The sequence below is a fragment of the Corapipo altera genome, unplaced genomic scaffold, assembly GCF_003945725.1.
Source record: "Corapipo altera isolate COAL_440 unplaced genomic scaffold, ASM394572v1 296, whole genome shotgun sequence".
Lineage (NCBI taxonomy): Eukaryota > Metazoa > Chordata > Aves > Passeriformes > Pipridae > Corapipo > Corapipo altera.
The window spans coordinates 67-15,242 of NW_020885148.1; the positions used below are offsets into that span (position 1 = coordinate 67).

Here is a 15,176-nt window from a genome sequence, read left to right on the forward strand (position 1 = left end):
GCTCCATTTTCCTGCTCCATTTTCCTCCAGCCCATCCTGCTCCATTTCCATGGCAGCAGCACCGGATTTCACAGAATTCATTTCCAGCTTTACAATCCCGATGTGTGCTGTAAGGTTGAGACTTTTCCACCGTTTTCTGTGGAATTAAATTAAAGGATCCAGAGAACTGCTCAGATTTATCTGTAGCACGATGCATTCGAGTGATCTCTACGTATATATAAATTTTATATTAAACCACAATGTTTTCCTTTCCTGCTGCTTGTAAATACAGGGATTGGAGCCTTTTCTGGGACTAAAGAAATTTCCATCCAGGATCCTGCAGGGATGAATTTTGTCTCTCCTTGTTTTAGGATAAAGCTCAACAATCTCATGTTTAGGGGTTGTCTTAGAAGAATTCACTGAGAAATATGATTTAATACCTCTTTCAGAGTTATGGTCTCTTCCCAAATGAAAATTAACTTATACTAGCAGAGAACAAACTTCCTGAAGGTGTAAAAACCCCCTGAGCTGCCTAAAAAAAAATTTAAAATTAGAACATGGATTCTCTGTTTCATATAATGAAGTGTCCAGCCCGTTTCCCAGCCCTTCCCTGGGTTTGGGATCAGATCTCTCCTAACAATGGCCCTCTTTAGGCAAGGATTGTCGAGTCTAATGACTCCATTAAGGCAGGCTTGGGTTCATACACACGGCTCCAACCAAGCAATAACTCCCAGGAATTAAAAATCCATATGGCCCTCTCAGCTGTACAGCAGAACCTGTGCAGCAGCTGCTCTCAAAAACACGGTAACTGTCATCAAAAGAGGCTTAGAAATCAGCAAATTGTTATTAAACAGAAGCAAATTTAGTGTAAAAACCCCTCCAAATCTCCACGTCCTTTGTCTGCCCCATTGCCACTGTTTCAGGTTGCATTTGGATGCTGTAATCAGGGCCAGGGCCCCTCAGGAATAGCCATTCTGAGAGCCCAGGCAATATTCCAGGCTCATCCCGGGCCGAGGGAAGCAGGGAAGGGACCAGGGGACGGGAGGTGCAGATGCAGGAGCCTCAGGGCCTGAGTGATCAGAGTTCTGCGAGTTATCAGCTCCCTCCCGGAGCAGCTGCTCCCCCTGGCCGATCCCTCCTGGCTCAGCACAGGACAGGCACAGCCTCATGAACCCCCCTCAGCTTCTGCAGGCTGGGAAAACCTTTGGGAAGGGTTAAAAACTCCCCGGGGTCCCGAGGGCATCAATCCCTTCTGGCAGCCCCAGCCCTTTGCTCTCCATCCCGGCTCTCTGGCTTTTCCCAAAATGAAGGTTAAACCCGGCCAGGGGGGATTAGATCACAGCACAGATTTTCTGAGTAGCTTTGGCTGAATTCCTCCATGTCTGTTCATAAGTGTTTCCCTGCAATATTTAATTAGGGCAGAAGCCTCACGAGGCCGAGTTCTTCAGAGCCGGTCATGTGAGGCTGTGGTGTGAAGGGAGCTACATTTAATGTCAATAATTTGGGATCTGTGTGGCTGTAGTGTGAAGGGAGCTGCATTTAATGTCAATAATTTGGGATCTGTGTGGCTGTAGTGTGAAGGCAGCTGTATTTAATGCCATTAATTTGGGATCTGTGTGGCTGTAGTGTGAAGGCAGCTGTATTTAATGCCATTAATTTGGGATCTGTGTGGCTGATGGCTTTGCTGTATTTCAGACTCTTAGTGCCAGACTGGTAATTACATAAAACTCCGAGCCCCGGGCACTCTGCAGCAAGAAGAAGCTTTGTCACCGATGTAATTTTTAATTCATATTGACATACATAAAAATACATAAATGCATATGCTAAGCCAGGGTGCAAGCCTGTGTTTAAGCCTAAACTGACTCTGCACACAGATTTTAATGAGCTCTGGTGCCTCAGAAGGCAGAGGGTCCACAGGGCCTCTGACACAGCCCCATCTGCTTTGGGAGTGGGGTGGGCACAAGCTGGGCTGTGCCAATCATCCCATATCCCAAAATATCATTTAGCTGATGAACTGGTGGGTGAGAGAGCTCCAGCTCATTCCTAGAAGGCCTTAGTGCTGTTGGCAGCCCGATCCCAGCAGGCTGCAGATATCTGGGAGATGACTAAGGAGTGTGCTTTGTAATGACCCAGTTTCTGGCCAGATCCGATGGAGAACAGAATCGCTGCTGTTTGCATCAGGACACGGGGTCAAATTTTCCCCGGAGGTGGTTTGGATTGGCTGGGAAGGTTAAAAAAATGCAGCTTGCAAAGGAAAGCCCCCTTCCCTGTGCAGCGCTGCTCCACCAGTTAAACGAGATCCAAAGCTAAGGAAGCCCCTCCACTTGGCGAGATTTACGGCTGCCCAGCCCGGGGTGGCACCCGCAGCACCCCCCTCTTTATTCCACGGGCATCCCTGGCTCTGTTCTCCCCCCCTGGATGAGCAGAGCAGGTGATTCCCAAATCCCGCCACCCGGCAGATGCTTCCGCAGCACCAACTGTTCCGAGCCCCCTCTGGACCATCCCCGGCTTTCTTCTCCCCCTCCCTCCCCCGCGTCCCAGCAATCTCGGCTGCCTGGCACATGCTGCCAGCCCCGGTCCCGCCGGAGCGATATTGTGATGGAAATGAGGGAGGGGACGCGGGGAGAGCCGCGCAGATTTACGGCACTCCCAGGGTTTCCATTAAAATCCTTGACAACTCCTTATTTACGGGCGGCCCGACAGCTCCTCTAATATCCAGGGCCCGGACCCCTTTCACTCCAATAATGCCGGCGCGGAATAAATGAGGCAGAGGATGGAAACCAGCCCTGTTAGGATAATGGAGGGGGGTAATGGCTGTTTAGAGAAAACAACCGCCGTGATTCTGGGACCCGATCCTGCCACCGCCGGAACAACAACGCTTCGGTTCTTCGCTGGGATTTAATTCAGCGCTAAGAGGGTGATAAACGGCAGCGATCGGGTTTCGGGTTGTACGCCCGCCAAGCACCCTCTGGTTGCACAAGGGCAGGGAGATAAAGGCACTCCCGGACTCCTGGGAGGGCAGGGATGGGTCGGGCTGGATCTCCATAAACAATGTGTGCTCATAAAATAATCCAAAAGACCAAACCTCCCCTCGTGCATGAGGGCAATATCTGCATTTTCAGAGCAAACCTCCCTTCTGCACAATTGGAATATCCCCATTTTTAGGTTTCCTGTCAGCACATCCTTCCCCGGGTTTTCCTGAGCTACCCCACCAAACCAGGCTGGAATTCTGTCCAACTGCAGTTTTGGAACGTTTTTTCCACCATTCCCTTCTCTGCTCTCTCCCCCTCCCATCATTCCCCTGCCAAACAAACACAGGAGCATCTCCACTTGGTAAACACAGGACTGATCCCCAAAATGAGGATCTGGATGATTTTAAACCCCAGATGTGTGTTGTGCTGCTCTGTAGGATTATTGATTCTGCTCTGTCCTAAAATCCAACTGAGACACTGAGTGTTGAGGAAAATCACCCCATTTGTGTTCTCCTTTCCCTCCCTTGCTCACCTGAGGGTGGTTTATTCCCTGGGAATCACTCCTGAAGGAAGCTGAGCCACCACAGAGCTATTCCAGCATCCCTTCAGATCCTCTGGCTGTCAGGGCTGAAACAGCTTCTGTTTTACACCCACAGAAATGGATTAATTGGGAATGATGTGCTCTGGACAGGAATGATATCTGGAATGATATCCTCTGGGTGACTGGGAGAGAAAACCCAAGAGAAGAACCAACTTCTTGGAAAAGGAGGGAGGCCCGGTGTTTTTTCCTGGATCATAAAATTCCTGAATCATGGAATGGTTTGGGTTGGAAGGGGCTTTAAAATCATCCAGTTCCAACCCCTGCCACGGGCAGGGACACCTTCCACTAGCCCAGGTTGCTCCAAGTCTCTTCCAACCCAGGATATTCCATGAAAATGATGTGTATTCCCAGGGATTTTGCCCACAGAGTGTGAGATCCTCCTTTGAGATCCATTCCTGATGGATTCACATTCCTTAACCTGTTCAGATGTTCCCTGGCTTGGGGTACAAATGGTGCCAAACCCCCACTGCCCCTCCTGAGAATTTATCTCCAGGTCCTTGCCCAGCACATACCAATGTAATCCTGGATCTCATCCAAAATATAACTATATCTAATTATCAGCCATTCCAGCTACTTCTGTATTAAACCATAAAACCGAGAGAGGATTGAAACCTCTCCTGATTCCAGAGGCTAAATGCAGTGGTAACATAAATAATGCCGTAAATTACAGGCAAAATGAAAACTCGCTCAGGAAATATATGATGTAATTTGTGCTCGGGGGTAAATTGGTCCCTGGCTGCCCGGGCTGGGGAAGGTGTGACCCGGATCAGGCCAGAGGGGATGGCTGGGAGTGGGAAATCTGGGTCATTATTGCAGAAAAATGAACGGTAGAGCTTAAAATGGTTCGAAAAACCGGCGTCTCTGTGAGATTTATTGCGGTCTGACCCCCTCTGCCGGTCACCTGCCTCTGTCCCAGGGCTGGTACCTCAACGCAGGCACCGAAATCCACCCAAACGACGGGAAAAGGCAGCTGGAAAACCACAGGGAGCGGTGGGAAAGGGGTGGGGAGGCGATTCCAGGGCAGGGACACTGGCACCGGTGGCTCAAGGACACGGAGAGCAGGGAAGGAAGGGAAGAGGGCTCATAACTGGGCTGAACCAGCAGGGCTTTAGGAAAAACTGCTTTTGTGTCTCTCCAGGTTCGACCTGTCCCGATGCAAAGAGGTGAAAGAAGGAAAATGTAATTTAGGATGAGGATGTGCAGGAAAATGTTGTGGGTGGGGAAAGTGTTCTCTTGGAAAAATATGGGACAAATGACCCTCATTTTGATTGTTTAAAAGTCAAAATTGGGACAGAGCTATGCCAGGAATATTGAGATTTAATATAGTAACAATAATAATAATAATAATAATAATAATAATAATAATAATAATAATAATAATGGCAAAACATGCACAGTAGCAAGTATTTTTAAAATAATATTTTATCCTCCCAAGGAGGTTTTCAGCTTTTTCCTCCTGGTCTAGGGAAAGAGGTGGACATTCCTATGCTGGACATTCCTATGATGGTTGGACTCGATGACCTTAAAGGTCTTTTCCAACCTTAACAATTCCATGATTCTGTGAGGGAGGAGTTCATCCAGCTCCAGGTTTTTACATCGGCACCACTGGAAAGGATAAAAATAAACAGATCCCAAAGAGCTCATTTCACTTTCCTGGTTTGTTATCCCACACCCTTCCTTGGCCTTCCTGATACATTCCCAAGTTGTGAGGATCAACCAGTGCCCCCAGGGGACACCACGAAGTTATTCACAAGTGCTTTTAAAGTACTTTGTTATCCAGAAGCTTCAGCAAGTAATTGAAAGGCTGCAAACAGCTCCCTGAAGAGCCCAGCAATCCCTCCAATTTAATTTATTCCTTTAAGGATGAACAGACACCGACATCTTTTTCAAAGGTTGTTTTTTTCACACAGCTTTTATTTTTCTTCGTGGTTATTTCCTGTTACAGGTTGTTAAATAAAGAAAGCTCACCAGTATCAGACATCTTGAGGCAGAAATACTCTGTTTAAATCCAGCCTGATAAAAAGGTTGTGTAGAACTGAAGCAGGAAAACATTATTGTTACTCTAAATATTTTTTAAAGCCTCTATGTAAACTCCTCAGGATTTTTCTATTGCTTCAGGTACCCAGCAGGAAGCACAGTGTGATACAGCTGGATAATAAACCTTTACCCATCTGTGTTTGCATGGAAAAAAAGAGCTGTTAATCATAAACTGAAAATGCTGAAGCAGAAATAAAAAATAGTCACTGGGTAAGGTGTGCACAAAGCATTGGAACGTCCCAAGGCACTTAGCTGTGATTCCCAACGTTTTGGTTTAAGAACAGGCTCTTCTTGGTAAATCCAGAAGGCTCAGAAATGTATAAAAATCATCCAGAATCAATGAGGTTCTGCTGAGAGATCATTTATCCTCAGCCACTGCTCTCCTGTGGGTTCCACGCCACACTGACCCTCCCTGGCCAGAAATTCCAGGTTTTCCTCATCCTGGAATGGGGAGGGCAGGATTCTCACCCTCCAACAAGTCATTCAGTCCCCTCTGCTGGAAGAGCAGCCCCAGACTTCGAGTGCAAACAGAAATTCCACCTCTTTATAAATATCTCTCACCTGCTTTGCACGGTGAAAGAAGATGTATTTTTATTTAGGTTTTCCCTTGTTAATTCTGCATTCCAGAAGCTGGAAGTGTGATCCTGAGAGGTTCTATAAAATGCTTCTGGTCTTTGGTTTCCCATCACAGTGCTAAAATAAAGAACAATTACATGGGAGGTACATCAGCCAAGCACAGAAAACTGCAGTTCTATGTCCCATCACCTGGATCCCTGTCAGTTAGTCAACTAAATAACTAATTTTAGGAGTTGTAGGTTGTTTAACAAGCAGATAGACTTTGTCCAGGCAGGATTTGAGTTTGCTGAGGGTGATTCAGCTGCAGGATGTGGGTGTTTGCCCTGATTCATGTGCTGGCTGGACCAGGAGGCTCAGAGTGACAGTCCCGGGGGAGCTCAGCACAGGAGTGGAGCCTGCACAGGGATTTTGGGCTGTTCTCACCTATTCTACAGAGAGGCAGGAACTCAGATTTATTCCAGCCTGTGGCAGAGCAGATGGTCCTCATAGACCTGCTTGTTCTCGAAGCTCTCTGTGCACATGGGGCAGTCCAGGAGGTGACTCCGCACGTGGGCCTCGTACTGGCTGCTCTCCACATCCCCAGGGAACGGCTCCCCACACAGGGGGCACACCCTCAGAGAGGCCTGAAGGGGAAAAAAACCCAAATAAACTCAGTTTAAAAGTTACAGCCAAAGGGAGGAAGCAGGAGGGTTCAGCAGACAGGTACCATCACTTTGGGACGAGTGGTTTTTCTGGCCTGTGACGCTCTCGGGTTTTCAAATGTCTCCTTCTCTAAATAGCACTTAAAAGTCAAGAGCCCCTGAGAGGTGCTCTAACTTTCCATCCCACAGAGCACATGGCCCTGTCTCAATGTGAAATCAGGTATTTAGCAGCTGCAAGCTGCTCATTCTGACCTTGGGTGCTGCCAAGAGCCAGCCCTTAAAGATTAAGGTCAAGGGAGTTTCTTTTCTCTTCCGTCAGACACAGAAATCTCATTATTCTGATGTCATACTACACATATTTATATTCTTCTCATATTATTAATTCTCCATTTTGTTGTCTCCTGCCTTCCCAGGACCAAACCACTGAGTAGATAATTGGCCACAGAGCTGAGCTTGGAGCTCTTCATTTCCAACCACCGATTCCTGTCCACAAACCACTAATTCCTGCCTGGCCACGTCCACTTTACTTACTTCAACTCCTGCCCCCAGGTTTCCTCCTGCAGCTGGAAAAAAAAGAAAAAGCCCATTTAAGCCACAGCAAGATGATTACCAATGTAATGTGCTGGTAACCAGTAATTCCTGAAGCACGAGGATGTGGCTCTGGATCTAAACCTCGATATTTGGGACTCTGGAATCTGGAGAGAAGCCACAGACTGGCTGTCTCCCAGCTGAATAAACCAGCTAATAGCTGCCTGTCTTGGCAGAAAAGGCACAGCCTGATCACTTAAGCCCACTTTTAACACCTGGCAGCATTTCACAGCTGCCAAGTCATCTGCACACAGGCAGAGGTGCTGCTGGAAATGGCTTTTCTGCAGCCCTCAGCTGGACAGGGGGGGCACTTTGCTGGGGTTTAACTGCCACGAATTCGTGGTTTCAGCCAGAATGCCAAGGAATCTCACCACTGTATGGATTTCCAAACAGAAGGTCTCCTGCTCCAGGGGCTGGAGTTGCAGCTGGAGCTCGGGGAGGGGCAGAGAGGGGGGAGAGCTCGGTGGCCTGCGAGAGGTGCCTGAGGAGAGCGCTGTTCTCAGCCCGCAGCTTCTGCAGAGGGACACGAGGACACTGTCAGTTCTCAGGAAAAAAAGCCCTGTTTTGCCCCAGCACAGCCCCTCTGACATCAGAACCTCACTGCTCTGAGGTGTGAGGGAGCTCAGTGTGGGTCCTGCTGAGCAAAGGGGGAGGTGAGGAAGGGAAGGGTCACCAGGGTCAGGACACAGGGAACGGCTCCACACCGACTGAGGGCAGGGTCAGCTGGGATACTGGGGGGAAAGTCCACCCTGGGAGGGTGGGGAGGGGCTGGAATGGATTTCCCAGGGAAGCTGTGGCTGCCCCTGGATCCCTGGAAGTGTCCAAGGCCAGGCTGGACGGGGCTGGGAGCACCCTGGGAGAGTGGAAGGTGCCCCTGCCCAAGGCAGACTGGGTGAGTTTAAAGTCCCTTCCAACCCAAACCATTCCATAATTCCACCCATTCTGTGGCCTCAGAAAGGCAGATGGGATGATCACAACAGAGCAACACACTTTAAATGACAGAAGACTGTCCTGAAGTCACTCAGAGCGAGGAACAAAACTGGGCAGTGCTTGTTTAGCCTGGACTAAAGGCCATGTCCCTTTAAAGGAGCAACTCCACTCGTTCCAGAGGTGTCAGAATTCAACAAACATCAGGAGATTTTAAAAATCCCATGTTATTGGGGCTAAAGCAGCCTATGGGGTGGGGAGGAAGAGTGTGGGCACACAGGCCCTGGGGGTGCCTGCAGCAGCCTGGCTGGGGGTGATGGTCACAGTGTTTGAGGGAGGGTTAATGGAACTGGACACCAGACTGGCAGAGCAGTGTCACCTTCCCCTCAGGAGGAAGGGGAGGGAGCTGTGCCAAGGTCTCACCTGACTTTCCTCGTCAGCTTCATCCTTCTCTGCCTTCAGGACCTGAAACAAATGCTTCTGCTCCTCCAGCTCTTTCATCAGGTCGTGCTGCTGTGGAAGGGAAGGGGTTGGTAAATCAGGGGGAAATGGCAAATCCAAGGGTGGCAGCCCCAAGCTGGAGCTGTCACACACTTGCTGCCTCAGGCTGCATTTATTACCCACAAATAACCTTCCCCTTTCAGTGGGAGTGTTTCCATCCCAGAGTTTGTGGGATATCTCCATGTCACCACTCACTTGTTCTCATGACCACACAGGACCTCAGAGGGGAAGAAAACAGGTCAGACAGAGAGGGGATGATGAAGAAAAGGAACCCAAACTGCTGAGAAATCCACCCTGGCAGGCAGGAGCTACCCCAGCCTGCAGGATTCCCAGAGCTGTGAGACTTCCAGGGACAGCCAGGACATCCTGAGGAATTCTCTTCAGCTGACTCGTGAATTAAACCAGCAAATGAGTCTTTAGGAATTCTGCAGTCACTCCCAAAGCATCCCTGTGAGAATCCCAGGCATTTGGCATCCCAGCAGAGGTAATCACATCACCTATTTTAGGCATCTGGTTCTCAGTGCCAAAATTAGAGGGGAGCCTCCAAAACTTCCTGAGGAGCACAGGGAGAGAGAGAAGGTCACTCAGGACACCAGGCTGGAGGGGATGTGGTGGCCTCAAGCACTGCAAAGGTGGGTTTCTTTGGGAAAGAAATGCCAGGCATGGGTTTTTCTTTGGAAAAGAAATGCCACAGGACGCTGCCCTTTGCCTTTGGATCCTTCCCATTCCTTCCAGGAGTGTCAGGGGAGGTTGGAGGGGGCAGAGCCTCAAACTGCAGAACAGGAACTTCATGTTCTTTGTGGCTTATTTTGGTGCCCTCTGAGCACTTGGCATCTGTTTTGGTGACTATTAAATGGCAATTTTGGGATGTTAGAGGTGAGAAAGAGACAAAAAGAGAAGGGGGAAGGGAAGGGAAGGGAAGGGGAAGGGGAGAGAAGGAGAGAGAAGGGGAGACCAGCAGGGCTGTCGACTCACACCAATTACTGGCCATCCTGTGGGAGGCAAAAGGCACAGAGTCTGGGGCAGATTTAGGTTAGCTTCTTTTGTTTACCCCTAAATCCGAGTCCTGAAACAATTTTGCTGAGATGTAACAATTCTGCAACAGTCTATCCAGCAAATATCAACCCCAAAGTCCCACGGACTCCCTTCACCCCTGGAGCTGGCTCAGAATGCACCAAGGCAGAGCCCGAATTTTCCATGTGCAGAGAACCAGAATCACAGTGCCTGGTTAGAGAAGAGGTTTCTGCCAGAACTAAACCCTGTGTGTGTGGTGTTCTCATGTATCATCAAAGTACTGCGAGGATCTGAGGGATTGTGTGTGCACAGAACACACATCCATGGGTATTCTTAATCCTGGAATTCCTCAGACTGAGCAATATTTATGCCTGCTCCCTGCCACAGCCCCTCCACCTGTGCTCCCTGGAGCACTGAGATGGTCAGGAAAGGCTTTACCTTTGAGCTGGGCTTTACCTGCTGGGCCGTGCTCAAGCGTAGCTGCTGATTCTCTTCCTTTAAGGTTTCCAGCTGTTCTGTCTTGTCCTGGTCCACGTGAGACAAGTTTTCCACTTCTTTCTCATAGTTCAACACCTGGGACTGAGGAAAAAAGAAGATTTGTTTGCTCACCTGATCTCTGAGGAGCTTTCGAAGTTTCGACACGACATTTTTAGTTTGGGAAGTCGGGGGACAAATTAAAAACAGAGACTCCACAGCCAGAGGGTTTATCCCATTGTTCTGGGTCTCCCATGCCCCAGTCCAAAATATTTTTAGAATACATTCTCCCAGTCTTGTTTTCGCCCAAGAACTGAACACGATTTCAGGCTGTTTTTCCAAACAGGAGTGTTTTCTGCCTGGATCCTTGGCTGGCAGGAGGGAAACAACACTCTGGGTTTGGTCACTTGATGAACACAGAAAGGGGGTGTTTTTAGGGAATAAAATCCTTACAGTTTCTCTCAGCACAGCCCCCTCCACCCTCCCTTAGAACAGATTTCTGGAGGTTCAGTCACATCAGGGGTTGACATTTTCCTCAGGAACTCGTGTCAGCAAAAAGGGAACTCCTGCCCTGGCTCAGGAGCCCTCAGCTGTGGCAGGAGGGAAGGGATTCCAGCAGGAACAGCCCAGAGGAGCAGAGGAGGGGTTGGTACCTGCAGCTGGTCCATGTGATCCAGGGCAGTTCTCAGCCTGTTTTCCAGGCGCTCCTTCTCCGAGGTCACGTTCTGGAGCTGCTCCTTGAGTCTGCCCAGGACAGAGCAAAACACACCACAGGCTTTCACAGGAGGGAATTCAGGTGGGAAATCCTGCCTGGGAATGAGCTGTAAATGCACTTACTGCTGCAGCTCTGCCCCTGTGCAGTCACCCTGCTCCTTCAGGTGCTTATTCTCCATTTTCAGGGAGTTCAGCTCCAGCTCCAGCTTCTCTGTGCTGCTCCTGAAAGACTCCAAACTTTTCTGCAGCTCCTGAAAATCCCAGGGAGGTTGACAGGAGGGAAAGGGGACCCAAGCAATAACCCTGCTCTGCACTGGCCCTGCAAAGCCCCTCCAATGCAGCAGTGCCAGGCAGCTTATGCAAGGGGGAAAATCCCTCCTTTGCATCCTCTTTCAGACCCTTTTCATTTGTATTAAGCCCTGAGCAAAACCGAAGGAGAAAAAGATAATTGCCACATGATTTTTCAGCCTATAAAGCATTTTTGAACACTCCCCTTCCCATATGTTCCCAGCTCCTGGATGTGTAGATGTCTCTTTTCACCATCATCGTTTTTATCACAGTTGTATGATTTGGTAAAGGATTAAACAGATAATATGGGGAGAAAACCCTTCCAATTTTCTCCTGGAAGCACTCAGGGGGACAAGACTTCACTCAGTTCCTCGTCATCTTTCAGACTTAAAGCTTCTGCCCTAATACATTAAGTTTTTGGTTCACCTGTGTCTTCTTGAGCTCCTCCTGCAGCTCCAGGTTCTGCTGCTGGAGGTTTGCACAACTCGCCTTCAGCTCCTCGTTTTCCTGACGCAGGTTTTTGTTCTGCAGCTCGATCTCTTCCACCTCCCCCTGGCAGGAGACAGAGTTGTTTGGTCACACCAGAAAAGCCACACGTTCCAGAGGGTACAGCAGGGAGTGGAGAGCAGGGAAAGCTGAGCTGGGCAGAGGGAACGGTGTGTGCTGCCCTGACCCCCCACCCAGTGCCCAGAGCTGACCATTCCCCCATTCCTGGACACTGAGCACACCCTGAGCTCTGGGGATGCTCAAAGCCTTCTGTGTGTACAGAGGGCAGAGCTTTGGGCTTTTTGGCTGGATCAGGGCTCTGTGTGCAGGGGAGTCATGAACAAAGGGCTGCACACAAGACATTGAAAACCAAGAGTGATTGGCTTCACAGCCCCTCAGCCATCAGAATCATGGAATCAGGAGGAGCTGGGCTGGAAGGACCTTAAAGCCCATCCAGTCCCACTCCCTGGTTGCTCCAAGCCCCGTCCAACCTGGCCTTGGACAGTTCCAGGGCTGGGGCAGCCAGAGCTGCTCTGGGCAGGCTGTGCCAGTGCCCCCTCACAGCAAAGAATTTCTCCCTCATGACTCATCCAAAACCCCTCTCTGACAGTTTGAAGCCGTTCCTGACTGTCCACATCCCATTCTTGTCCATGTGCACGCCCTTTACTCCCCTCTAATGGCAGGCTGGTCCCATGCAAACCCCATTTTCATTTCAAAACACCCAAAATGCCCCCAAACGCTCAGTACTGAGTCCCTGGAGCTCAGGATTCAGGTGGCAAACGGCAGGAGGAGAAATAAAGGCTCCAATTTGTGTGACTGCTGAGCAGCAAAGCCAAGAATAGAATCCAAGTGTGCTGAGTTTGGCATGGGGGCTATGGGATGTTAAACATGGGTCAATAAAAGCTGAGGCAGTGAAAAGCAGGGAGGAGAGGACACAGACCTGTGTGGTGACCACTAGGATGTCATCCTCAGTCTCTGCCCGGAACTGGAAAGGGACACTGGCCCCCCTGACCATCCCATCCTGGTCCACGTAGCAGAACTGGTAGTACTCATCATCTTTGGGCAGGTAGTAAGCTTCAGACAAACACAACAGCCTCATCACACACAGCTTTTAATTGTTCAGGCCTCTTAATTACAGCACAGACAGTAAGAAGCTCAGGAAGCTCCCACATCCCAGCTCAGTAATTCCTGCACTGTCAGCAATTCCTTGTGCCAGGGGCAACAGCACAAACATCACTCAGCCAGGATGGTGGAATTCAGCAGATTCAAGGTTTTATGATTTATGAGGGGATTTGGAAGAAGTTTCCCACAGCATGGCCCCCCAGCTATCCTGGAATTCCAAGTGCTGTGTTTCTTGGTGGCAGCAAAGTGCACACACACATTCCCAGCGGGATCCAAGCTCCCAGCTCACCTTTGAACTGGATCTTCTGCTGCACAGCAGTGTCCCCGTGGCCAGCAGCAGGCAGGGGGGCCCACATGAAGGTGTAATATTCCCGGGTTGTTTTCCACCCCACCTGCAACAGGAAAATTGTCACGTGGCATCACTCGGGTTTATCCCACGGAAACGGGGCTTTACTTCCACGTGGATCAGTTACTGGGAGGTGTTTTGCCTGGATATCCTGATTTTTAAGGGTTGTGGTCTGGGCATGAAAGGATAATCATGGAATCACAGAATGGTTTGGGTTGGAAGGACCTTAAAGACCATCTCATTCCAAACAGGAATGAATTCCGTGGGCAGGGACACCTTCCACTGTCCCAGGGTGCTCCAAGCCCCGTCCAACCTGGCCTTGGACACTTGATCTGAGTGGCTGATTAGCCCTGAACCCATTCAGGCCACACTTTGTCCCTTGGCACGACAAAGATATTCCATTACACAAAGTTATTACCGAAAAAAATCCCCCACCCTTGTCGTGACAAAGTCCCCATTACACAAAGTTATTAATGAAAAAAATTCCCCACCCTCGTCATGACAAAGTCCAAGCTCTCTGTTCCTGCCTCCTGCTCCTTCCCCGTGCCCAGCACATCCCTGGTCCCAACACATCCCTTGTCCCAGCACATCCCTTCTCCCAGCACACCCCTTTTCCCAGCACACCCCTTCTCCCAGCACACCCCTTGTCCCAGCACTCACTCACCCTGAAGATGCCCACCCAGTCCTTGCCCCGGGCAGTGATGTTCTGGGTGAGGGTGTAGTGACAGGTCACGTCTCCTCCAGGGACATAAAACTTCTCCACGTCGTTGAAAAGCACCTGGGAGAAGTGGCAGCTGTCCAGGAGCACGGCAGAGGTGGGAGGGTCATCACAGGAATCATCCATGGTGGGAGTCTGGGAGAGGGAAGGATGGGGGGGTTATTTCACCCCTCTGGCTGTGCCCATGGAGGGAATGAGGAGCTGTGGGATGGGAATGACCCAGCTGAGCCCCACAACCCCCTCAGCACACACCGGGGTTGCTCAGCAAGGCACATGAGCTCAGTGGTGCCCCTGCCACCCTGGGGACACCCAGGGCAGCTGGCAGGTCCCTCAGCAGACATGGGGAGGACTCTTTCTCCTGCTCACTGCTCCCAGGCTGCCAGAGTGGCACAGCAGCCCCTGTGGGAGCCCAGGGATCAGAGCCCAGGAGTGTCCTACAGACCTTCTGACTGTCCTACAGACCCCCTGAGTGTCCCACAGACCCCCTTACTGCCCTACACACACACTGACTGTCTTACAGACACACTGAGTGTCCCACAGACCTCCTGACTGTGCTACAGACCCACTGAGTGTCCTACAGACCTCTGACCATCTTACAGATCCACAGACTGTCCTACAAACCCACAGAGTGTCCTACAGAACCCTTGACTGTCCCACAGACCCCCTGAGTTTCCTACAGATTACAATATTTCATCCTCATGCAGTCCCAGCCCCACCACACTCCACCTTCACCTCCACTCAGCAGCCTCCCCATCTTCTGCACTCAAATCCATAGAATCACAGAATAAAATATCCTGACCAGGATCATCCAGTCCAACCCCTGGCCCTGCACAGACACCCCAACAATCCCTCCCTGTCCCTCAGAGCGTTGTCCAAACCCTCCTGGAGCTCTGGCAGCCTTGGTGCTGTGCCCACTGCCCTGGGGAGCCTGGTCAGTGCCAACCAGCCTCTGGGGGAAGAACCTTTTCCCAAAATCCACCCTAACCCTCCCCTGGCACAGCTCCAGCTGTTCCCTGGGTGCTGTCCCTGCTCACACAGAGCAGAGGTCGGAGCTGCCCTCCCTGAGGAAGCTGCAGACCCCGAGGAGCCTCCCCTCAGTCTCTTCTCCAGCTGCACAAACCAAGTGCCCTCAGCCTCAGCTTCCCCTCCAGACCCTTCCCCATCCTCGTGTCCCTCCTTTGGATGCTCCAGA

The 15,176-nt window shown here is 50.4% G+C and overlaps 1 protein-coding gene across 4 annotated transcripts in view; it reads right to left on the reverse strand.

The window, feature by feature from the left end:
• Window positions 1–5,434: 5,434 nt before the first annotated feature.
• Window positions 5,435–15,176, reverse strand: part of CALCOCO2 (calcium binding and coiled-coil domain 2) — a 12,091-nt gene continuing 2,349 nt past the window's right edge. For 2 of the 4 annotated variants that reach the window (XM_027670182.1, XM_027670179.1), the window contains 11 exons: window positions 13,931–14,119; window positions 13,210–13,312; window positions 12,739–12,872; window positions 11,739–11,864; window positions 11,148–11,275; window positions 10,964–11,054; window positions 10,293–10,415; window positions 8,745–8,834; window positions 7,766–7,907; window positions 7,338–7,369; window positions 5,435–6,788 (listed from right to left, as the gene is read on the reverse strand). In XM_027670182.1, coding sequence (XP_027525983.1) covers window positions 6,618–6,788; window positions 7,338–7,369; window positions 7,766–7,907; window positions 8,745–8,834; window positions 10,293–10,415; window positions 10,964–11,054; window positions 11,148–11,275; window positions 11,739–11,864; window positions 12,739–12,872; window positions 13,210–13,312; window positions 13,931–14,110 — 1,320 coding nt within the window. In that variant the 5' untranslated portion in view covers window positions 14,111–14,119 and the 3' untranslated portion in view covers window positions 5,435–6,617. Of the gene's footprint in view, window positions 6,789–7,337; window positions 7,370–7,765; window positions 7,908–8,744; window positions 8,835–10,292; window positions 10,416–10,963; window positions 11,055–11,147; window positions 11,276–11,738; window positions 11,865–12,738; window positions 12,873–13,209; window positions 13,313–13,930; window positions 14,120–14,716; window positions 14,739–15,176 lie in introns of those variants that run through there. The other 2 variants (XM_027670183.1, XM_027670181.1) reach the window with 2 other exon arrangements.